Genomic DNA, 25,547 nt, shown 5'->3' with positions numbered 1-25,547 from the left:
TCCCTAGTCATCCACGCTACTTCCTCAATTTATCATCATTTTCATCATTTCCAATAATGTTTGAGATAAACACTTGCAACGGAGGGAACTTCCTCCCAGCCTGAGTGACTCACACACTCACTCTTCCTCAGGGTTATTTACTCATAATGTTACCCCCCCCCCGCCCCTTCTTCATCTTGTCTCTGCCATTTTCTCCTTGTGCAGTATATAGCACCCGAGGCCATGGAGAGGATTGGGAACGACGGCATCTTAACATTTCTCCTGTAGACGCGCGCGGGGGGAGGCTTTGAGAAAGACATTAAGATGGATGTAATGTAAATACGAAAGGCATTCAGCAATGATTCGGTTGTGTCGCCATATAAGAAGAAGCCTTCTGTTAGTCTTGATAAAACACAATCAATAATTGATAAGAAAGTCGGTTGTACCTTTTTGGGATACAACAACCCATAACACACGTCAATTTATTTCCCTCAGGATGTAAATCCCACATCGTCTTTCACTTTACCCACGAAAATCCCGGCAGGAGGTTTGCAAAAGAGAGAAAAATGCTTGGAAAGCTTTTTTTTTGTAAAAACGAAATATCGCTGGAATATTAGTATAAAGTAGCTTTCTTGGGGGTTTTGATTAAAATTTTAATTCAATCAAGTCGATAAAGATGGGCAAACAAACATTAAGCAATCGACGCATATCTAAATTCCCTAAAAGAAAATCAATAAGATTTCCTCCACAGGGATTTTCTCATCTGCACATTAGCCCGCGTGTATTATATCCCTGGTGGGGATAAGGAAGAGAAAAGCCCGCGTGATTGACGATCAAATTGTCGAATAAATGAAGGAAATGGATTTTCATGGGAAAAGAAGAGAAAAAAACCTTCAAATATTTTGCATCAACAATGGAAATCTCAATCATTTAATTTCCCACACATTTCCCACATCCTCCCCAAAAAAAAGTTCCCACGCAATTTAGGGGATGAAGAAATTACGGAGGAGAGACGTGAAAAAATGCTAATAAGGAATTCTTTCGCAATGCTCAAAAAAAAATCTTCGTGTGACGATAATGGAGAAAAACTCTCAATAAATGACATTCCCACAGTCCTGAAAATCTCAATTAAAATGAGAACGAAAAATTAGGGCGAACACACAAAAAAAATGGTTCAAGCAAATTAATTGGAAATTAGAGAAATTAATTTTGTGTCCTTTTGGCCCTATGTGCAAAAAAAAGCTCCAACATAAAGTCCTTTCGGGAAAAGTGAGGGGTGGGGGAGGGTCGTGCATGGGAATTTAAAATAGTTTGAGGGTACGCATGGGGATGAAATTTATTAAGCCACTGCACTATTAAATGCAATTTTCATTCACCAACTGCCACACTCGAGAGCAATTAAATCTTGGAAAATTTTGCCTTTTCCTCCTCCCCCACCCGACATCGTTAAACTGTCACAGAGAATTTTTTTGGGGAAAAAGAATTGCGGTTGAGTGGTTTGTCGACCCAAATTAAATTTTAGTTTAAAAGCTTTTTTTTAATGAAATTTTGAATGTTTATAAAAGGATTTTCATTGAAACTTTCCTTTGATTTAATCAATATAGAGAAAATTTCAATAAATATTCTGGTGTTTAATTTATTTTCTTTTTTAATTTTTTTTTCAATTAAAATTTATATAAATATTCCTTATTTTTTGAGAGAAAATTAAATTTTAAAGAAATATGCAAAGAAGCATGAAAAATAAATCAAGCAAAGGAGTTTATTCAGGCCAGTATGAAAGATGATCCTCTATCGCAGAACAATTTTAACCCATTCCATCTTGTAGAGGATCAAAAAACATTGAAGAATCGCGAGAGAAACTCCCCAAAATCCACTGGGATCACATCGAAAAGTGCAAATAAAAATTGCAAAAAAATTCAAATATTGCGACGCCATTTGACGTTTTTTTCCCTATAAAAAATGTTTGAAAACTTTTTTGTAGACTTGTCGCTCGTTTTCCGTGGAGTTTTTTTCTAGTCAAAATAAATGTTTATTTTTTCGTTTCTGGAGTGATTTCTACATCTGAATCAGGTGATCCACTGCGAAATGAAGCTGAGGGAGGTTGATAGAACCAGCCCCTTACGAATCAAAACAAATCTTTTTACATTTCTTGGGCCTCTTTGGCAGTGAGAATTTAAGCAAATCTTACCGAGTTGAATCCCATCCAGCGCAATATACCTGATTCAAATGTAGAAATCAATATAGTAATCAGTATCCGGAAACATTCGACGGAGTCATCAAGCAAATCATAACCAGCACGGAAGACATTTCTGATATTGCTCCTGAAAGTCTCCTTCTGAGATTGGAACACTGAGCAAGTCAACAAAATCTTCATCACCGTCTTCCCATTCATCTTTCCCAAGAGCAATGACTCCCTGGAGCTGACAAAAGTGATTCTCAACTTTCATTTTGCCTCTCAGAGATCTTTTCTGCAGAATTCCTATGAGGTTTTGTTGTAGAAATTGGGACTTCCGGAAGCGAAAGATTTGCTCCGACGCATTGAAATTGAATCAATGGGCAGTGAACAGAGATGCTATGCCCTCCTCCTTGTTGCATCCGCTCTCGAGGAGGCTGAAACACCACAAGTAAGTCTCCAATTCCTGGACATAATCTCCAAATCCCTCCATGAAGTCTCATGAAATTATTCACAGCAATAATCTCCCAAAGAGTTTGTTTTCTCAGTGCTTTGAGAGTATCATTAGAAGCACAGACTTCCAAGGAGCAGAAGATTTCACAGATTCAGATGTAGAAATCACTCCAGAAACGAAAAAATAAACATTTATTTTGACTAGAAAAAAACTCCACGGAAAATGAGCGACAAGTCTACAAAAAAGTTTTCAAACATTTTTTATAGGGGAAAAAACGTCAAATGGCGTCGCAATATTTGAATTTTTTTGCAATTTTTATTTGCACTTTTCGATGTGATCCCAGTGGATTTTGGGGAGTTTCTCTCGCGATTCTTCAATGTTTTTTGATCCTCTACAAGATGGAATGGGTTAAAATTGTTCTGCGATAGAGGATCATCTTTCATACTGGCCTGAATAAACTCCTTTCCCATTTTCCCTGCTGTCCCCGGTAAAAACCTTATGGTGACCAATTAAAAGAAGAAAAATGATGAGGAAAGAAAATTACTTTTCCCTTAAGGATGACAATTAAATATGCAACAATTTACTACGCCGCACTTCCTTTACACCGCAAATAATCCACTTAGACGTTCATTTTCCGCTTCCACCACGGACATGATTAAATGCAGTAAAGCAAGCCGATTGGTTATGCCAGAAGGGATGAAAATGGTAGTTTGGGATTGAAAGAGAATTGCTGGAAATAAGTACATTACATACCTGAAGTGCTGCTGCTGCGAAGAAATCAAAGAGGAGGTCAATTCACTCAACCATGAGATTGCCGGAACTCCTGATGCTTCGTTAATTATTTTCTCCCTTTTCCACCCCCACCTCCCACTATAGGGTGAATGTGTATTGCACTGTGATTTCCGCAACACTCAATTGCATAATTGTTATCCATGGAAAAGGGCGTCGTGTGTGTGTACGGATTAATTTCCATCACGAAGGAAATTTCGTAGATTGTGCTCAATTTCATTACCATCTGCTTCTCGCCCCTAAAATTCAGCTCAAGCATGATTGGGGGGATGGATTTGTTGCTTCATATATGTTGTGTAGTCCTCCCTTGGAGTATTTCCACACAAAATACACGAGGAGGTGGGAATGATGATGAAAAAGCCCACCGTGTGTGACATCTCGAAACGTGATGGATCCACATACGAGGAAATGGACATTCACAGAGTGCTTTCCTTTTCCTGGGGATGATAAAACGTGGAGAGAGACAATGAAATGTTGATTCACATGTTTGGTGCCAGAAGGAAGCACTTGTGATGCTACAGCATTACACAACATATTAACTCCCAATTATGATAATTGATGGTGGGAAGATTAATCTCTCTCTATATACTATACTTTGCTTTTGCACCAAACTTTTTCCTCCCACTCATCCAATTTTCTCTCGATGGAGACAGATGCCTCTATGTGCGAGAAAATCCCATCCAACATGCCACAAATTTTCTTCTCATTTTCCCCCATCCACCTCCCCCTCAAATCGATCACTCACACCTCGAGATTTTCTCCCACCAACCACCACCCTTTTTGGGAAATCCTCCGGGAAACAAGGTGTCAGGGATGTCTCGAAAAAAAAGGAACGGAGAGAAACTGCAAAGAATGCATAGGGTGTAAGAGCAGCTCCCGGAAATGTGATCGATATTCTTTAACAGGGCGGGAAGGGTGAAGAAAAAATTGAGGTCAATCCCATCTCGCACGTGATTCACGAGAATCCCAGGGAAGGGTGTGAATTTGATTTAATCATTTTTCCCTGATGTAGAATTAGTGCGCGCTCCACACCTTCAATATCACCTCTCCTGTACTACGGGGAGGGGGGGAGCACATTTCATTGCGGGGGGGAAGCATCAAGACAAAAATTTAGGTGTGCCACATTATATGAAAAATCCCTTTGGGGTGGAGGAGAATTTCATCTAATACTGGGTATCTCTCGCGTGGTATCGATATTAAACTCCATTCAATCCCAATGGGGATTTTGCCTCATTTGCCCTTTCACACCATCTCATGTCTCTCTGGGTAAGAACTCCACATACATATGTGCCATGTGGGGCACAAATGGGGGATGGGGGGAAGCCCTAATGGATCTAACATGAAGGGAGAAAATGCGTCCTACAAAATTATGCACGCAAATTCATGACACTGAGACACGAAAAGGGTTGAAAGGTGAAAAGGGGGAAGAAACATAATAATTTAAATTATTATATAATAATAATTTATTCATTCTCCCAGTAATTTTGGGTGATAAGTTTGAGCAAGATTCTGTAAGAAAGAGACTAAAAAAAATGTCTTTTGCAGAATTTTTCTTAAACTTAACAACGGAATGAATAAAAAAAAACTTCCTCCACAGATTTTTCTCCTCTGTGAGAACTTTCCCATCATTTTAATCTTGAGATCTTCCACGGAATTGGGCATGGCAAAAAAAATCTTCAACTGTAAATTGCACTCCGCCTTTCGCATCTCAATTCAGTGTAATGTTTTATTTTTTTTTAACTTGAAAATCCCCATGAATGATCCTACGGGAAAAACCCTTCTTCCCTTTTGAATATATTTTTCAGGCAGAGCAAGTGCAGAAAATTCATTTGACCGCAGAGCTTTTCAGGTGGATGCATCGTGAGCACATTTGCATGAATTTCCCATTTTTCCACTGACGCCCGTCTCCCATGGAATTGGGTGAATAAAAAAAGAAACTTTGAAAAATATCCTTGGTGCTCTCTCTGTGTCTTTTTATTCTCAATAAAACTATGTCAAGTTTTTTTTTTAATTCCTAATTTATCTCTCAATGAAAAACTACGTCGAGATTTTAGAAATTTTCTAGTAAGAATGAAATGCTTGAAAAATTAGTTTTTATTCATTAAACTTCAATAGATTAATTTTATTTAGTTTTTTCGGTTGTTCACCCCTAACCACCTCACTTACAAACAAATCTCATCCTCTCAAGAAATTTGTAATGCAACTCCTCACCGTTCTCACCACACCGGAAGTACATTTTCCATGCAAGGCGAGTGGGGTGTTACATTCATATAGACATGATTTAATAGGTGGAAATGAAATTTCCAAATTATTCCCATTTCCCCGGGGAGGAGCCCCCACCCCGCCCATACATGTACAATTTGTTTATATGCCGCCACCCCCATCCCCTGCGCGCCTGTAAGAGGTCATAGTCATTTTCTTCGCTATCCCGGAAATTCCCTTTTCCAGACATTCCCACACTGCCACCACCACTTCCCTCTCATGGAGTGTCTCGCCCTGAAGGCTCCGCGCGAAATGAGGAAATTGCAATTCATTGTCTTAATGATATTTCTGCCACAGTGTCTCGCATGTCACAAAATGATGACTGAATCTCCGGACATGATGACTGTGCACCAATTTTTATCTTTTCGTTTTTTTCATGACATTAAAAATTTAAATGTAATAAAAAAACATTTTTGCAATAATTCAAGATTTAAAAAAAAAATTCTTTCTATCTTGGCGGTATTCTAAGATAAATATAAAGATCAAAATAAAGAAAAAAACCAAGATTTGGTATTCTACTTTAATGGCGGTATTCTAAGATAAATATAAAGATCAAAATAAAGAAAAAAACCAAGATTTGGTATTCTACTTTAAAATTCCAAGAAATTTTCAGGATAATCTTGGAAATTCAAAATATTTCAAGATTTGGTATTCTAAGATAGAGATTTACGGTCGAACCATAACCTAAAAATCTTGTTTCTTCATACAACTTCCAAGACTTTTAGTATTCTGAGATACGAATCAAAATCAAAATAAAGATTTACAAAATGAGTTGTCAAAAGAGACTTGGATAAAAATATTCCAAGATTCTGTATTCTACGACAGAGATTTACGGTCTTATTATAAGGTAAAATGTCTTGGATTTATGTGAAATTCCAAGACGGTTTTGGGGTCCTTTGAAAAATTGGTTTTTAAATGAGGTAAAGGCAATGTAAATTCAGTATGGGAGATATGAAAACTCTTGTACAAATATGGGATGCAGATGCAAAATGACGGGTTTTTGCCGGAATTGTGTTCACTCCATCTTGCTAATGATAGAGTGACCTCCGGGATGTACCAGGATTGTCAAATCTTGGACAAATACGGGATGTTGGTGCAATTTTTTTTTGTTTTTCACTGGAATTGTGGTCACTTCTCCTTTGTAATGGTGGAGTGACCTCCGGATTGGGGATCTCATCCCCGGATTGTCACATCCTGGACAATCCTGGGATGCTGGTGCAAAAATGTTTGTTTTTTGCCGGAATTATGGTCACTTCTCCTTTGTAATGATAAAGTGACCTCCAGATTGGGGATCTCATCCCAGGATTGTCACATCCTGGACATTCCTGGGATGCTGGTGCAAAATTCTGGGTTTTTCGACGGAATTGTGGTCACTCCTGATTGGTAATGATGGAGTGACCTCCAGATTGAGGCTCTCATCCCAGGATTATCAAGTCCTGGACAATTAGGGGATGCTGGTGCAAAATTGTGGGTTTTTCGACGGATTTATGGTCACTTCCTATTAGTAATGTTGGAGTGACCACTACTCTGGCGAAAAAACCACAATTTTGCACCAGCATTCCCTAATTGTCCAGGGCTTGATAGTTCTGGGATGAAATCCCTAGTCCGGAGGTCACTTTATCATTACCAATGAGAAGTGACCACAATTCCGGCGAAAAACAAACATTTTTGCACCAGCATCCCAGGATTGTCCAGGATGTGACAATCCGGGGATGAGATGCCCAATCCGGAGATCACTTTATCATTACCAATGAGAAGTGACCACTAATCCTGGAAAAAAATTAAAAAATTGCCCCAGAATCCCAGGATTGTCTAGGATATGACAATCCTGGGATGAGATCCTTAATCCGGAGGTCACTCCATCAATAGCAAGAAGAAGTGCCCACGATTCCTAAGAAAAATTCAAAATTTTGCAGTAGCATACCCCCCCCCCCAGGTTACCGCCAAATTATCATAATCTGGAGGCAGAAAGCACCTCTCCGACAATATTCATTCCATTCCCGGAGCAATAATGCCTGGGAATAATAGCCGAGATTATACAATCAGGGCTCCTGGATGTAATGGCAATAGGGAAGAAATTCCCATGAAGTGTTTAAATTTCGTTCAATTGTCATCCGAGAGCGAACGAGAAAGCGCAATACAAAAAATTAATGCGTTAGAAAGAGATATCGCTAAAGTTTTCTTGGCGCGAAGCTGAAACCAAGAAACTGACAAGTAGGATAACGCAAATTTTGATTTTACTTTCCTGGATAATTCGTCGTAAAGTAGAATACCGACAGTCTTGGTCTTTATTTTGATTTTTATCTTGATCTTGAAAGGCGTCTCTATCCTAGAATACCACCCTATCTTCCTGATTTATTTTGCAAACTCATTTAATAAAAAAAATTCAATAATTTTATTTTAACGCTCTAATTGACAAGATTATCATTATGTATGTTTTTAGCCGTGGGAAAAATATATTACGCAATATCTACCTACATATAAATCATTATTCACTTTAAATAAAGCATGTACTGTATGATATAGGTCGGTAAAATGTATTATTTGCTTTGCAAAATACTAAAATTTGCTCAGTAGAATATTCATCGTGATGTTATGTACGTTGAATAATCCAGGATTCCAGATTAATTTTAAAATTAAAAGAAGACGTGAGACCTATATGCGCTTTGAAACTCAATTTAATTTCTTTTATGAATCTTCATTTTAATTTTTTTGTCAATATTCTCCTAGCTCTAAGATTTATAGTAAAATTGATCTTTTTAATAGATTATTAAGTTTAGAGAGAACTTTTTGGTAATCCCGGGACTACCTGAGTACTCCCCTGACTTGGCAGCAGTGCATTTTGTCTCTTTCTCGCATTAAACACATTCTTACCTGGCCGATGAAGGTGTGCTCGTTGCTATACTCTGTACACACACTGAAGCCAAAGGTACGGAGCACACCTGTCCAAATTACAACACCAAAAATTTCCCCTCCTCTGCGCTTCCCACGGCATCAGGGCTGTTGTTGGGACATTGTAAAAGCCTTCAGAGCCTTCTATCCTTAACCGGGAGCTTTCAAGAATTTTTTGGAACATTTTTTTGTCAAAGAAAATCCTCAAAACCTCTCCCAATTGATTGTTGTTTGATCCCAGCAGCGACGTCATCATTAATTTCAACTTGCTGGCTACTTCTTCATCAACTCACACACACTTGCAGGCATTTTTCTGTGGAGAATGAAAATAAATTCACACAATAATATAAAATATACTATATAGTAATACAATTCCAGCCACTCCATAGCTCTGTGTGTCTCTTTCAGCGACTCATTGAGACAGAGTTTGGTGTGGAGTGTAGTTTGAAAAAGTCTTTTTTACTATAAATCTTCTCTGCAGTAGTGCCTTAATACCCTTTGGAGAGGAGTTTGTGAGAAAGTGGCCACAGAAGGACACCTTTTGGTACCACGAGCATCTTTTGACCCACCCTGGTGAGCCATTTAGTGCCCTTTTTGTGCGTGAAAATTCGTGAAAAACTCTCCAACAAGAGAGTCGCACAACAAAACGGTCACACCCTTTTTCATACATAAATTCCCATCTCTCGCATTTTGTCCATTCTTCAATTTTCTCTCGTGTGTGGAATTTCCACGACTAATTGCTCTCTAATGACCCCCTAAAATCTCACCAAAAATTCAACCTAATTGATCATTAGTTCTCCTCGCATGGGTGGGAGGAATTTTCGATTTTCCTGCATGGCGTCCTCATGGGGAAAATCGCGGCAAAAAGAAAGCGCCAAAGATGAGACAATCTCATGGGGAGGCACGCGGTTCTAGTTGAAACCAGTTTCTCGCGCGTCCTAATATTTTTAATTCCTTTTCTTCTCTTCAAAATGCGGGTGAAGAACTTCTTCTGTGTGTACAGCAGACATACAAAATAAAGTGGAGAAAATAAATACATTTTTCTCTTGAATATGAACGTATGAGTAGATGAGTCAAGCAAGAAAATTGTTTTCAATTAAAAACATTCAACGACAGCAACGACAAGCAATTGCCAGCGACCTTTTTTTCTCTTCGCGAGATTTCCATCTCTAACAATAACTTATGATGCAATAAAGAGGAATGAGAATTTTAGCCTAATGAAAAAAAGATCTATTTCTTTTTTAAATTGATTTCATTTGAATTTATATCATAGAAAATTTCTTATTTGATAAATTAAACTAATTATACCGTCGAATAGGGTAATTTGGGAATTTTATGATTTTTTAATTAAAAAGTTTTTGTAGAGAAAATTTTTTATGCTTTGGGGATAAGTTTCTGTTATTTCTGTAGCTTTTTTATATTAAAATTGTGAAATTTTTTTTATTAAATAATATATTGCTGATCAATCAAAATATTTTACTGATCAAACGAACAAGAACAATGTTTTAAAACATTTTCTTACAGCTAAAAAAAAATCATTAATTACAAGCACTGAAGTTTTTAGCTCAGAAGATTAAATTCATGACTAATAATGCTTTATTGGAACATTAAAAGCCAAAAATGTTATTATCTTTTACATTAATTTTTTAGTTTTTAAAAATAAATTCAAATATCTTTCAATTTTATTAACAAAAAAATAGAAAGCAACTAACAAGGAAAACTGGCGCCATTCAAATCAACTTCGCTCTTTGCTAAAAATGACCTCAATGAACTCCCAGAATCGATTTATTTTCCTTCCTTACAAACTATATTCAGAGAATTAATAAAGGGACGCCCAAAAGTTGCCGAAAGAACAAATAAATATTCTCTTTTTTTTAAACACCACTATCGACGGAAATGAACGCTTCTTTGGTGTTTGAATGCAACGATAGCAACGCACATTTTTCTTTGATATTTTCGTCTCTTTGCACGCAACGCCCAAACACACCAAAAAATCATCTTTAACTGTTTATTTATTTCTTCTTTTTTTTTTTTATTCTTGATTCGTTTGAAGATCTTCTTGTGCGTGGAGTGATGATAAACTTTTTCACGGTGTGAAAAGAGAAATCTTTTATTTTTATTGAACGGAAGCCCCACAGAAAAGTCACCCCGAAGCGGAAGGAATAACATGTCAACTATTGAAGAACGAACTGCCTATTTGGACAATCCGTTCTTCACAAAGCACCTCTACGGGAATTTCTCACCTTTCTACGTGACCATTGGGATTTGTACCCTTCTCGGGGTTTTCCTTTTTGTCTTGAACATCATCTTTGGGTGCTGTTCACGTCATCGCGACTACTGGCAGGATCGCCATACGGGCAATCGGTGGCTCATCTCAATTTGGTCCGCTACACCCCACAAGCAACCCCCGTTGGACCTCACTGAGCTCAAAGACGTCGAAGCTTACTTCCCAAATAGGATCACTGTAAGATTTTCCTTTATAAATTATCCTTTTTTAACGTTTTAGCCCGTTTAGCTCGTTCTTATTGGAAAGATGGGCCCAACTAGCACACTGATTGAATTTTTATGGGTTTTACGTTATAAATTGGTCTTATTTTAGTCACAATTAAGTGGAAGAAGTTAGTTAAATTTATCTATAGTCACATAGTAAAATATAGGGGAGACCGGGGTTAAAAAAGTCACTTAAGGGTTTAGAAAAAGCTCAAAATATCATATTTCCCAAATAGATAAAACGAAATGTATAGCTCATTTTTTTAGGTAATTTACTGCCCTACAACTCTTTCTCAGATCATTTTGTTCTATCTAGCTAGGAAATATTATATTTTAGGCTTTTTCTAAACCCTTAAGTGATTTTATTAGCCCCGCTCTCCCCTAACGTATTTTCTCAGCAAATATATTTATTTAAAAAAAAAAAACTTTACATCAAAACAAAAATTAAAATTGAGAAAACTTTTATTTAAAAAAAATTAAAAAAATATATAAAATTTACAAAAGTGACGTCATACTCTGCGTTTTTGGGCAAAATTTTGCAGTACAATTTGTAGAGCTCAGAGAAACGATTAAACTCCTTAAATTAGATTACTTTTTTAAAGTTAATTTTGAAATTATTTTAGAATTGAATTTTTTAAAATAAATCTTTGATTTGTGGATTCATTTTGAATTTTGCAGGGTGAGGAACCCGAATACATCGCCACCCACCACCGTCCGCAGTACGAGCAACGTCCACTGCATCCCAGCCATCGTCAGGAGGAATACGTAGAGCTACATAAGCGCGAGAGTGATATTTAAGAAGCCACAGACAATGGTCTTCATCGCACTCTTCCCGGGCGTTGCCCTCCTCGCCATGTTCATCGTTCTCATTATCATGGTGATTCTCCGGCATGGGGAGCGCCTCTGCCAGCTTCGTCATCACGCCCTACCGGATGACCGGGAAATGGGGGAGATGGCTTATGAGCAGCGCATCAGTATGGCCTAAAAGGAGCCTCCCCCCCATCACCCATGAATCTCAAATCGGTAATCCGTCCAATAAACATCTTGAGCCTGATTTTTTACTGAATACAACTCCATTTTTTTACATCATGTGTACGACGTAACAATCCTTTTTGTATGTCATCAACTCTCAGTGTTCACAAGAAAATGTAGATTTTTTTTAATGTAAGAAACTCCGAGCACTTTTGCTGGACTTTTTGCCCAGGATTCCAATGGAATTTTGAATAAAAATAAATTTCTACTTACATTTTCTTTTGAGAAATTTTATTAAACTAACTCCACAACTTCCGGCACGTCGAATTTGTCAATGATAATCCTATTTCCTTCTTCCTCGTACTCTTCTCGTGACACGCAGAGTTTGGGGAAATCGTCCTCCTGGCTGAGTTGCTTCCCACCCTGCCAGGCGAATGATGTTGCCTTCTCGGCAATTCGCACGCAAACTTTGTACTCTTCCGGTGCAAGAGCACGTATTTCACTTTGTAGCCGTGCTCCCATCCCGGAAAATTGGGCTGATCCTCCGCAAACTACAATATTGGCCAGGAGGTGTTCAGCTGTCTCCGGTGGGCATGCAGCTATGGCATCCAGAACTGCCTCAGGAACACCCATTTGCTGAATTCCAATGTCTGACGGATGGAAAAATAGTTCAGGAATGGAAAATCTCTCATTATTCAGTACCAGCGTCTGTAGGTCAGCACTATCTCGTGTTGGTTCACGCAGGTAACCTCGTCGGATTGTTGTAAAGTCCGGCAGAATGTATTCGCGAATTATTGTATTCTCCGGATGACGCTTCCGGGCAGTCTTCATGTCCCCAATAAAATTCTGGGAGACAAAGCACGAATCCTCCTTCACCTGATTAATCACATACGACTCATCCATCACATTGAGCTGCCTGTACGAGACAATCTCCTTGAGATGATTTGTGAGCACTTTGCCGCCAATATCAATTCTCCTGATGGCGGATTTTTGCTTCCTCCCCTTGATAAAGGGCACCATGTGCGTGAAACTGTATCCCATGTCAATGATAAGACACGCCAGGGGTTTCGGTTGCTTCTTGAAACCCTTGAGGTAGTTGAAAGCCGCCAAATCGGCTGCAGTTGTCCGGAACATTCGCTTAAATTCGTACTCTTCAAAGAAAATCTCAGACATGGCTTCTTGAATTGAGTGAAAATTGAATAGGGGCTCCGTGACAACGAGGGGATTGTCTGTGAAATTTACATTGCAACACTCTGAGCTGAACATGTAGTCCCAAACAGTCTTCTGAATATCCCAATTTACGAGATATCCCCGTTGGAAGCAGAGAATGTAGTACAATCCCGATACATCGCGGCATTCATCAATCTGATCACCAATAAAAGGTCTTCGCCGTTCAGATTTTGCCTTCATAATGCAATTTGGGATGACCCTGATGGTGAAAATGGGTGGAAAATGAGAAATTCGGCAAATTGGTCAGGATAGGTAACACCTAAGTGTGGTTATGTTTACACTGTTTACTTACTTTGGTTGGTCATTCTTGGAATATCCTAATTTTGCCATATGTGCCCCATTGTCCAGAATCAGGGCATTCATCTTCAATTCTTGTAGTTCTTTTTGCACGGATTCTTTACTTATTTTCACCGTAAAAAGCCGGAAAAACAAACTTTTTCACTACGGGAAACTACCGCGGTGGGTTGAATGGCGCTGCAATCGCAAAGGTCGCCAAAGGTGCGATAATTCAAAAGAAAGTACTCTTTTAACGGTTTTTTACACAAAATGCAGAAAGTCCAGAGTAAAGGAAATCGAGGAAATCTGTGATTCAAGGGAATAAAAGTCGATCCTGGAGAGTCATCCACGAAGCCAAAGGTATATGAATATTAATCCAAAGGAGCTTTAACATTTTCCATAACGGAGGAATAAAAGAAAATTCTTTTTTTCTGATATATATTTTCTCAGAATTCTTATTGTATAACTTTTTACAGAACATCATGCAGTTTTTAATTGCTTTCCCATCCGAATCGGATAGAAAATAAAACAGAGAGAGATTTTTTTTATAGTAAACCTAGTCAAGCGAATCATAGCTTGATTTAATCATGAAGAACAACTCAGAGAACCTTTTTTTTTCTTCTTATCATTCATTTTCGCAACAATCCCACAAACTAAAAAATTATATAGAAGACAAGCATTCTAAAAGTAATCATAAGAAGCATCATAAAAGGATAGTATTGTTTGAACAATTTTGAACATTACTAGATTGTGGTTTGATAAAAGGCACCGCATTAACTAAAAAAAGTGATTATAAGGATTTTTTTCTTCATGCTTTTCATGAGATTTTCTCGATTTTCTTCATCGTTTACATTTTTTTCTTGTTTGCTTTCTTTTTTTTTAATAAGGATTATTAGACAGAAATTTAATTTATTTTGTTTAAGCGCATAGAGTAAGTTTTTTATTCCCATTTTTTCCCTTTTGCTTTGTATTTTCTTCGCATTAATTTTTCATATTTAATTTATTCTTATTTCCTCCCATTTTTTCCACTGATTTCTTTTGCTTTTTTGTCACCCACTATTTAAATACTTTTGCTAAATTTCTTTTTAATTATAACTTCTCATTTGTTTTCTTTTATTAATTTTATGTTTTATCTAAGAAAATAAGAAAAGAAACAACGTCAAAAAGGGGATTCAATTTTCTTTCATTTTACAACAACCGAAGAAAAGGATTCTCACGAATAACAAACACAGAAAGGAAAATTAGGATTATTAAACGTAAAAAATGTCCTGTTTGAAATATTTTCGCGAAATATTTCCTTGATTCTGGTGTGAGGTATATTTGGGATTAAATATTATTGTATTTCCTACAATGAGTTCAACGCGAATATCATTTTTTAATTTGTATATAATTAAATAAATAATTAAATTCCATTAAAAATTCTCATCCATCCCTTTGAGATATACAATATCTTTCAGGTTATTTTTTTGTTTCCTTGAAATCTTCTTCCTTTGTAAAGAGGACGCGATGTTATAAAACGTCTAACAAGAACTATTTTGTTCTGATGCTAAAAAATATTCTTTTTTCATCCCTTTTACACACATTCAAATGCGCCCAACACAAAAAAAGTCGACATCATGAAAGTTCTTTATTCTTTTTACTAATAAATATTCCCTCTATTCATTGGATTTAAGGATGTTTTTGAATCTTTTTCTATATTATTCACATTTTGTGTGTAAAAATGAATCCTCGCGAGGAGATTTTAAAACCATCCAACGCGTCTCTTCAACGCGATTTTTTTGTTGTCTGTTTAATGGATTTATGAATTTTCGCATAAAAATGCAAGAGAGATATCTTTCTACAGGCTTTTTTATTTGTTTTTTTTATCATTCCTCACAACCTCAGTGCAGTGGAAAAGTTTAGGAAGACCTCTGTAAAAAAAAGCCAATTTATTACCTTTTATTCTTCAGATTTCATTGAAAATTTAATTATAAATTAATTTTCATTCTTTCTATATATTTTTTTAATTTATAGGGGAGAGCGGGGTTAAAAAAGTCACTTAAGGGTTTAGAAAAAGCTCAAAATATCATATTTCCCAAATGAATAAAGCGAAATGTTTAGCTCATTTCTTTAGGAAATTTACTGCCCTACAACTCTTTCTCAGATCATTTTGTTCTATCTAGCTAGGAAATATGATATTTTAGGCTTTTTCTAAACCCTTAAGTGACTTTATTAGCCCCGCCCTCCCCTATAGTTAAATTCAGAATTAAGACATTCAGGGATAGATTCTTATAAAAATCTTTTCTTTTCTTTTCTTAAAATTCGTCAGTTACAAGATTGTTGGTATGCTGTATTCTGAATATTTTTTTAACAATCTTGACATTTTATTTATTACTTTAACCCTTGGAGGACAAAAATGGTAATCGCTGCCAATTCGACTTTTCTAAACCGCCATAGATTAAAATCTATCCAACTTATCTTTACAAATTCCACATCTATGTGTAGGAAACTTTAAATACTCGAAGTTCGCCAAAGGAAAATCTGGAAAAACATTTTCTTTTTAAGGGAAAATCAAGCTCAAAGTTTGAGGTTAGAAATTCGTGTCCTCCAAAATAAAACTAATTAAACGTGTTTTTGAGGGAAAATTACTTTTCCAGAGCTTTTTAAGGATCTTTCTGATTATTTTCTGGAACAGCAAATTCTGTTTTTCTTTTATAGAACGATTTGAAACAATAACTGTCAAAATCTTGAGAAATAAAAGATTTTTATCAAAATCGACTCCTTTTATACTAGGTGGCGCATAAGTTAATGCATGATTTTGCATGTAAACCAGCCTTAAATCATGCATTAACTTATGCGCCACTCTATATTTCGAAAGATAATGAAAAACTAATCTTATGACATTTTTTTCAGATAAAGTTAATTTTATGTAATTTAAAGAAAAATTCAACTTCCTCTCCTTAAAAGATTTTTCGTATTTTTTTTTTCAAATTTTCTTTCCCAAAAAATAAAATGAAAAACATTTCTCTTGTGCACCTAAACTTTTCCACCAGCCTGTATACATACTCTGCATTTTTTCCTCATCATCATTAATAATTAGTTGGTGTTCCACTTCGTGGCCAACACCAAGTATTGTAATCGTCGGAAAAACCGACCACCTCAGATCGGGCTCAAACTTGGTATGAGCACGTTTCAGACAACCCACATTCCAAAAATGGTGGTGGAAAATTTTTGATCCGGCCGGCCTGCCGGCCTGCCGGCCTGCCGGCCTGCCGTCCGGTGGTCAACATTTTGCATTATATCTCGAGAACGGTAACAGATAGAGACTTCCGGTTTGAAGTTTTCTATAGAAATGTGGGTGTAAAATTTCATTTTTTCGCATTTTCAAAATCCAAGATGGCCGCCGTCCGCCATTTTGAAATACTGTCAACCACTTCCCTTACAGCTGGAGGTCTGAAATTTTAGTATGTTGTAGAGCTCAGTGAGACGTTTTCATCGACAATTCATACTTGAAAATCGGTCAAGCGGTTTAGCAAATATGGCGGCCTAAAGCAAAAAGTGTTTTTTCAATATAACTCGAGAACGGCTTCACCGATTTTGATCATCTTGGTATCAAATGAAAGGTATTGCGAAGCCCTACAACTTTCTAGAACATTTCAAGTTTCAAAACCGTCCGCAAGAGGCGCTAAAAACAAAAACAAAAATTGCCTAACTTTAAGGGGCAATATCTCCGAATCCCCATTAGGCAAATCTTTTAAATTTTGATATGTTGTAGCCTGACTCAATATCTTTCACCAGTCCGAAAATGAAGAAAATCTATGTCGCCGTTTAGAAGATATGGCCATTTGAAAAATTCTTGAATTTGAAAAGTTCTAAGAGCCATATCTTCTGAACTGCTTGTCCGATTTTGTTCAACTTGGTATCAAATTAAAGGTTTTGCAAAACTCTACAACTTTCTAGAACATCAGAAACCTCTAGAACTATTCCTTCAGGATAAAAAATGCCAAAAACTGTTTTGGTGAAACAAAAATCCGCCATTTTGTGTTCTAGTGGTGACCTTGAAATGTATCGAAACATATTTCAGATTATAGCTTATTTCAATACCTTTCCATAACTAGTCAAGAAATTTCTGTAGGCCTTATAGAACCAAAGATATAACCATTTTTATGCATCAAATTACTGAATTTTACAAAAAAAATCAACTTTGCCTACTAATACTGATCACAAATTGTATTATAACGCATAAACTAACTTCTATACGTTGTGGGACACCAACTCTTATAACTGGACGCGTTATGATTGACTTTTCTTTTATTAAAATCTTTTATCTAATATGTTTTTTTTTGTCCCATAGTTTCCTCCTAAACTTCCTTTTTCACCTAATATTGCCACTAAGAAATTGATTTTCTACTACATACAATTATATTAACAATGAGATAAAAGAAAAGTTAACTAAAAAAAAGAGTCATGCTACCCACATGGGCGTGCAGAAAACATAAATTTTTCCCATTATGATGAGAAAATGATTTTTTAGAGAAAAAGAGAAGATAAAAGAACGTACCATCGATCCCGTGTGGAAGGGATTTTGTTGGTGCATACGACGTGATAGTGTTGATTGATGAGTATGTTGTGTGTGTGTCCTTTAGGCATTGCTCTCCTTGAGATTCTGCAATCTCTCGAGCTGATGCGGTGCCAGCTCTTCGGGTATACTAGCCCTCCCGCCAACCACTTGCTTCGGTGGTTCAGGGTCCCCAGCGAAGGCATCTTCGAAGTTTGCGGAGAAATTTGCTTCGAAATTCGCATCAAATTGCCCATCACCGCCAAAGGGATCGGATTCCGGTGGGGGAATGGCTGCTGCTTCGGGTGCCTTCTCCGCCGGCGGTGGGAGATCCTCACCAGAGTCATTCTCCTCCTCCGGGGGTGGTGGTGGCTCTTCCTGGGGCGGTGGTGGCGGCGGGAGATCCTTCTCTTCTTCCTCTGCCACCTCCTCCTCCTCCACGGGGGACTCCTTGGCTGCCTCAGCTTCAGCTTCCTCCGCCTCGATGTCTTCCTTTACGGGTGGAAAAGACATCTCTGGATGCTCTGCCATGGGTGTTGCAGCAGTAACAGTTACCTGAACAACATTGAGTCCATAGTCCTCACCACCATCGCCGCTGGTCACTGTTCCGGATGCATCTCCCTACAAAAGAAATTTAATTTATTCAAATTTACATTTTTCATCAATTAATTAATTTTTGTATTACCTCAGGTTCCAGCACCAACACTGAGAAGCACAGAAATTGAGGGAGAAAAAAGATTGCACATTGAGAACAATTTTACAGGACAATCACATCAAGCCCGAGAGTATGAGCAGAGTCACAAAATGAGTATTTAATTTAGTCCAATTTTTAGATTTTTCAGTGAGATTCGAGGTGATGTCCCTCAAATTGAGACTCTGATTGAGAGAATGGACAGAGATTACCTGGCGGCACGGATTGGAATTGATTCTGTTGCGCCTTGGAAAGCTCCATCTCGAAGGTCTGCGGCGGTGCCTGCGGAGGTGGCTGACTAGGGGGTGGTTGATCAGGTTCTGTGTCTGCAAGAATATTAATTTAAAAAATCGAATAAAATCTTTTAATGTGAAGGAAAACTCACCATTTGATGAGAAAGCTTCAAATGTGGGCGGCGGTGCGGGTACAGGAAGTTGCCGGACAGCATCAGGGACTGAGGGTGGTGTCATGGGTGAATCTTCGGGCTCTTCCTCACCCTCTGTGAGTGGATCCCCATTCTCATCGCACTCCTCAACGACGAGAGATGGGAAATTGCCGTGTTTCCCATCGAGTTCACCCTCCCACCATCCATCATCCACCCCATGGGCACTCTTTGTGGTGATTCGAATAATCTGACCCTCCTCGAAGGTCAACTCATCCTCAGCCGTAGCATCGTAGTCGTAGAGAGCGATACACCACTGCACACCCGGTGTGGCGGGTTCGGTTTTCACGGGTGCAGAAATTACGGACACCTGGTCGGGAGATTGTGCTGAATCCTGATACGCCTCTTGATCCTCATTGTCCACCGTGTAGTCGACGGAGGAGAAGGAAATCTGCGCTGCGAGTGCTTGTTGCTGACTCGAATCGCTCAGCTCATCGCGTTCCACATCAAGGTAGTTGTGTGGTACGTAGCCCTCTTCGCCACGGTAATTCCGTGCCCTCAACCACCCATCCCCGTCACCCTCCCCAATCACCTCCAGCTGCTCATTCTCCACAATTGTCAGCTCATCGGGGTTCTGGGCTGTGTACGAGTACAGGGCAGTGCATTTGAAGACAGGACCCGTTTGAGCTGGTACAGCACTTCCGGCACCTTCAGCTCCCCAATCCACCTGTGTCGGATCATCCCATCCCGCAGTGAGTTGCTCAATCTTCTGACGCTCCTGCTCAAGCATTGCATCCACATCTGCGTGATCGGGAACACTCTCAGCTTGCGAAAGTTCTTCTTCGTCAACATCGTGCGCCACCACAACCGCCTGTGACGTCGATGGCTGAGAAATCTTTGGCTGTGGTGGCTCTTCTGTGTCTGAATCGTAGAAACTATCTGAACTGGGTTGTTCACCCTGCCCCGAAGCATCTGTGCGCATTGACAGGGAACTATTGGAGCGATGAATCTCCTGAACACCCAGTGTTTCAGCTTCCTGCAACCACTCATCAACATTCACCCCACCCTGTCGAAGGATCTCAATGCACGCCTCTGCTTTTGCCTTTTCCGTCTCTGCTTTGCGCACACACTCCCGGAAGTCCTCCATCTTCGTCTCCAGGTCAACTCCGTGCGGATCCTGCGGATCGACACGCTGCCCAGCATCACGGAGTGCCTGGCAGATGGCCAACTTCTTCACGTACTCCTTTATGTTGGTATTCTCACGGACAATGCGACTTGCCATGATTTTGGCCTCTCGACTGAGATTCGCCGCAGCTGATTCATGTTCCGCTGTAATCTTCACAACTGGATCATTTTCGCAATTCTCAAAATCATACTGAATATGCTGCTTGAGTACGGGGTAAAACAGGTAGCAGCACTGCAGGTTGTAGTCCCGCGTGAGTTGCTGCGCCTGATCACGAATCTTCCCGAAGGAGTGCTGTGTGGCAGAGCATGTGAGCAATTCCGTACGCCCCATTAGCATTAGGTAGTCAGCTATTCGCTCGTACACATAGTTCTCCATTGTGGTCATCGTGGTTTGCAGATCCACGGTGAAGTAGCGATTCTGGTGCGCATTGGCTGCTGCCAGGCTCAGCAGGTAGTCATTCCGTGCTCCGGATGAGCGTTCCTCCAGCTGCTCTTTGCGCGTCGTCACGCGCGCACTATTCTTCTGCAGTGATGTGATTGATTGGAAGAAGGAGCCCTTCTTCTTCTTCAGCTTCTCCTCAATATCGCGTGCTTTGTCCCGCACATCGTGGGCACTGTGCTCCTCGTCGAAATACTGCTTCTTGGTCGTGTCCACGCGCACCACGCAATTTTGCAACTCCTTCTGGATGTTGACCAATTGGTTCACGCACTTCTTGCTAATGGCCAACTTGTAGTCACGCAGCATCTTTGCCTCATCTGCAATTTGCTGCTGAAACACCTCAATTGCCGCCAAACGGGCACGTGCAAGCTTCTCATTCTCCTCCAACACTGTCCGCCATACACTCCACATATTCCTGCAACCACACAAAAATTAAATTAATTTATTAAACATAAAATTAATTTAAATGAAGATAAATTCCCTCATTATATTGAGAATATTTTGCAATCATCTCCTCCCTCTCCTCCACAATTTTCGAGTGATTACATTTCGAAATATTTATTTTTTCTTCTTGGTGTATTCAAGATAAAAGATAAGTCCTCCACACCTTATCTTGGTGTAGCTCAATGGCCACTGTAGACATTAACAAACACTTGATTTTCCATTTAGACAATTTTTTCGGGGTTGTCTTTGAAAGAAATTAATGCCCATGCGGAAGTTTTCTCTTGTACTTTATGATTTATTGAATGAAATCATTAAATTTTACTTCCCAGAGCGGAAAAATCCCAAAATCCGATTAAGTTTTCCCCAAAAATGCTAACAATGATGTCACGTTTGTGTTCTTTTTTTTCTCTTGCTTCGACGACTATTTTCAAGGTATTTTTATGCTTCATTCGCTGAAAGAGACAGAAACTGCGATGGTGACGTCATTCTTTGCATTTTTGGATTAATATTTGTTGGCTTGTCTCAAATGATTCTAGTGGAAAAGAAGTACGGATTATCTCCTTCTTTGCATTTCTGCAATAAAAGTTAAGTCGAGCAAGTTATGAAACTTTTTGTTGTATTTTTTTTAATTAACCACAATTATCTAAAAACTCATTTGGAAATTAATTTTCTGGGGAATTAACATATTAATTAACAAAAAATATCTTTTTTAATACTTCTATTTAAGGGATATTTATCTGAATGAAATTATTCAGATTATTCGTTAATATTTGGATGATTTGACAAATCAAACTAGCTGTGATTGAAGAGCAGAAGCTTAAATTAAATTTGAGCCTAATAGGGACTAAATTCAAGCATAAAAATATTTTTTTTGTCCTTAAAAGGCATTAATTGAAGAGCAAAATTTAAAAAAAATATTAAACTCAAGCCTAGAAAGGACTCAAAGTAGTAAATCCAATCCGCAAACTAGTAAATTAAACTCGAAACGTGCTAAATTCAAACCTAAAAGTATTTGTTTCGTTTTCAACCCTTAAAAAGTATTCAATAAAAGCCAAAAAACGGAGTAAATTCATGCCGAAGAGGGCTATTTTTTCCATTTTTAATCAGTTTTGTGTTATTGGGCTTCTATCAATGGATCTTATTGGTAAATTAAAATATTCAGATCTTCGTAAATATTCGAATGATCCACCATAATTACCAAAATATTCGTCAGATAAACACCCCTTGATTCTATATAAAAGTTCTTTTAAAATTGAGAAAGAAACCCCCCCCCCTCTCCCCCAAAGAATGACTTTTTCTTACAGAATTTTTCCAACATGAGAAAAATATTTTTTTTGTCCTCTTACATAATTCCTATTCAAATCATCTTTATGTTGTATATGTGGCAAATGTGCGTGTACATCCTCCTACCCGCACTCAACCCACAAAATCATCCCCGTAGGAATCCCCCGTGTCATCCCTTTGAGCGCGCCCCATGAGAGTTTTAAGATGGGGATGTGTGGGAGTTTTGTTTTTTGGTATTCTCACTCACCATTTCTCCTCTGTTCCCTCCATCTTAATGTCCGGTATGTTGGGCATCTTCTTATTGAGGTATGCCGATGAAATCTTGAGCAATGCCTCACTGTAGGACTTCTCAATGGCTGACCGTTTAATTGTGAATAGTCGAATGTCCTCCAGGAGATCGCATTCATGCTGATTCTTGAGCTGCAGCTTCGCCACTTGCTCCGCATGGAGATTCTTGAGGAATTTGGTGTAGTTACCCTACAAATTGCGGGATGGGGGTTGCGGCGGGGATGGAAGAGAAATAAGTAGAAAATCAATTAGTTCCATTTGCGTCTCTGTGAGCACCCATACGATGAATAATGCAAGGAAGAAAAATAATCCGTCCACGTCTTATGCTGGAGAGGGCGCATCACGGAAAGCAATTTATGCATGTGGAATAAAACATGGGAGAGGGTGTCTTAATTTAGATACAACGAGAAAAAATCAATATTTGATTTGTTGGGACATTTTGGACTTCACCGCTCTGTGTGCAGGATTTTCCATCGTGGGGGCGCGCCCGGATGAAAAATTTACCTTTCTCGGTGGAGGCTGCATTTTTCCGCACCACCCTTAGAGGATATTTTGGGAATTTTTCAATGCGACGAATGTTGGACTTGTTCCCTCTTTGCTTTGAGGGTGCCGCGCACCCTTTCAACACTTTTTCTTTGCCACTCAAGCACAGGATTTTAAGCTTCCACCTGAGCCTTTCACGGGAGCTCACAAAAGTCCGGCAATTTTTTTTTCTTCTCCCTTAAATCTCACAATTGAGGCCACGGAGATTTTTCCTCACGAGTTTTCTTCCCTAAATTTTTTTTCTCTCAACACACACACAGCACGGCGCACTTGTGCAGGAATCCTACTCACTCACAAGCGAGACACGAGAGCACGGAAAAAAAGGACCCAAAGGGGGATCAAACTAAATCATTATTCGTCAATTTCCCATCGATTGAATGCCCGTGTATAAGTGGATTTTGATTGCCCAGAGCACATTTGTTGGGGGGATGAATGAGCATTTGCAACAACTCTTCTCTTTTTGGGGTCGAGGAAAAATGGCGAGTTGCACACGAAAAACCGCCTCCACACTTTCACTCCAGCTCAGGAATTTTCTCCTTCGCACACGCACCAACTTCTTCTTCCTTCCCCGTTTGCCGATCGATTCCCATCAGCGCACACGAGGTGACTTTTACATTTCCCACTGCTTCGGCGCAACATCATCCCCCCAATGTGCAACCCCTCTTTGCGGCTCATCCCTAATGTTTTCCTCGAGAGATTTTCTTTTTTTTTCAAGAGATTTTCCACACTTTGGGAAATTTTCCATGGAAAAAATTCAAATTTACTTTGGGATATGTGTGATCTTCTAACGAATTTTATATTATTCTAAACTTCCGGATTAATTATAAATTCTTAATAAAAAAAAAATATTTTAAGCAATAAATAAATCTTCTTAATTTTATTGTTTCATTTTAAAATTCTTTCAGAACTTTTCACGTTGCGTTGTGCGAATTTGTACATTGAAAGTGAGCACTAAAACTGTGCTAGACACACAAAGGGTTCCGAAGTTCCCGAATAATTTTTAATTAATCTCTCTGACCTTAATATTTTTGGATGGTTTTAATACTTAAAATAATGAAAAATATTTTCAACAGTTTAATCCAAAAAGAAAGAAAAAATTCGTTGGAAAATTAATTTTATTGCTTTTATTGAAATAAATGTTCTTTTCAAGAAAATTTTTAAATATTCTATTGATTAGAATAGTCTGATGAGAGCTAACTTTTCGCCCATTTTCTTGATGGGAAAGTGAGCAGCGGACGCAATTCGAATCAGGGAAAAATAAATGAAAATTTTCACAATTTTTTCGTGAATCACAACAAACAACGCAAAGACTTTAGATAGTACATCAGAGCTTTGAAGAAATAAAGTTTTCAAATAAAATACTTCCAAAGGATACGCGTAGAGAAAAGACATCTCCGTGTGAGGACCGCATGCGCTTGAGGGAGTCCTCTCCCCCTTCGTTAGAAAAAAAATCTTGGAAGAAATCATTGCGAGCTTGAGTGGCCCTCAAATGGTCATTAAGCTGGGTTGGGGGCGCGGCACACGGGAGCTCTTTTCCTGCGAATTCCCATCTATATCGTATAAAAATACCCACAAAACTCCCAGGGCGCACAAGGACTCCCAAATGACACGATTCTTGGAATTTTTGCAGAACACAATGATAAATGAGGAAGTATTGAAGAAAATGAAAAGAAAATGGAAAGAAAAATCAAACTCACCGATATGCCATAAGGTGTTGGGGGTTTCTTCTTGTGTCGCCTTCTCAGACGCGAGAGACTTGACCTCCGTCTGAGGCCACTTTTGCTGGTGGTACCCCCAGCTTCAGGCATCCTTCGGCGTGAGCAACCAAAAAAATCGTTGAGGAACTCTGTGCACCATCCACCGAGGCACTGACTGAAGTGATAAGAAAACGCGCGCACAAGCAAATCAATGGTGTTGCCCACAGTGTTATCGTTCCTTATCAGTTGTGCGCCACCACAGTCACCCCCGCGCGCCCTCCAAACCACTCCCTTTATTGCAGAAAACACCTTCAAATGTCGCTTCTTTTCCCCCACTGCCCACCCTTCATTCCATCCACAATACTCACCCATAATCTTATCTAACACAGAGGGCAAGGGGAGATGAGGAAAATTTTTCCAACTTAACAGCAGGTCAGCCTTCACACCTCAAGGCCCATTCACATATCCACGCGATGGCCCACGAATCCCATATGAGATGATAAATTCTCTTCCTCTTTGCGCCTTCAAAAATCCATACTC

The 25,547-nt window shown here is 38.8% G+C and overlaps 4 protein-coding genes across 6 annotated transcripts; 2 read left to right on the top strand and 2 right to left on the bottom strand.

The window, feature by feature from the left end:
- The first annotated feature begins 8,947 nt into the window (after positions 1-8,947).
- LOC129792176 (uncharacterized) lies at positions 8,948-12,290 on the top strand. The gene is made up of 3 exons (XM_055830986.1): positions 8,948-9,122; positions 10,603-11,013; positions 11,718-12,290. The coding sequence occupies exons 2-3, from the start codon at positions 10,717-10,719 to the stop codon at positions 11,835-11,837; spliced, it is 417 nt and encodes a 138-aa protein (XP_055686961.1). The 5' UTR covers positions 8,948-9,122; positions 10,603-10,716; the 3' UTR covers positions 11,838-12,290.
- LOC129792177 (uncharacterized) lies at positions 11,851-12,290 on the top strand. Its single transcript, XM_055830988.1, has one exon. It carries the CDS (start codon positions 11,851-11,853, stop codon positions 12,022-12,024), a length of 174 nt encoding a protein of 57 aa, XP_055686963.1. The 3' UTR covers positions 12,025-12,290.
- On the bottom strand, positions 12,281-13,719 carry LOC129792175 (actin-related protein 6). The gene is made up of 2 exons (XM_055830985.1): positions 13,534-13,719; positions 12,281-13,440 (listed from the first exon to the last, which is right to left on the bottom strand). The coding sequence occupies exons 1-2, from the start codon at positions 13,602-13,604 to the stop codon at positions 12,306-12,308; spliced, it is 1,206 nt and encodes a 401-aa protein (XP_055686960.1). The 5' UTR covers positions 13,605-13,719; the 3' UTR covers positions 12,281-12,305.
- Positions 13,720-14,360: 641 nt separating this feature from the next.
- LOC129792173 (protein nervous wreck) lies at positions 14,361-25,183 on the bottom strand. 3 transcript variants are annotated; one of them, XM_055830982.1, is made up of 6 exons: positions 25,008-25,183; positions 22,727-22,956; positions 19,131-21,166; positions 18,958-19,071; positions 18,740-18,759; positions 14,361-18,675 (listed from the first exon to the last, which is right to left on the bottom strand). In XM_055830982.1, the coding sequence occupies exons 1-6, from the start codon at positions 25,116-25,118 to the stop codon at positions 18,139-18,141; spliced, it is 3,048 nt and encodes a 1,015-aa protein (XP_055686957.1). In that variant the 5' UTR covers positions 25,119-25,183; the 3' UTR covers positions 14,361-18,138. The 3 variants fall into 3 exon arrangements, with proteins under 3 accessions (XP_055686957.1, XP_055686958.1, XP_055686959.1); XM_055830983.1 differs by lacking the exon at positions 25,008-25,183 and adding an exon at positions 23,272-23,904; XM_055830984.1 differs by lacking the exon at positions 18,740-18,759 and having other exon boundaries at positions 25,008-25,182.
- Between the last annotated feature and the right edge of the window lie 364 nt (positions 25,184-25,547).

This window comes from Lutzomyia longipalpis, chromosome 3 (assembly GCF_024334085.1).
Source record: "Lutzomyia longipalpis isolate SR_M1_2022 chromosome 3, ASM2433408v1".
Classification (NCBI taxonomy): Eukaryota; Metazoa; Arthropoda; class Insecta; order Diptera; family Psychodidae; genus Lutzomyia; species Lutzomyia longipalpis.
Note: the sequence above shows the minus strand (reverse complement) of the source record. Positions and strands in the feature narration are given on the sequence as shown.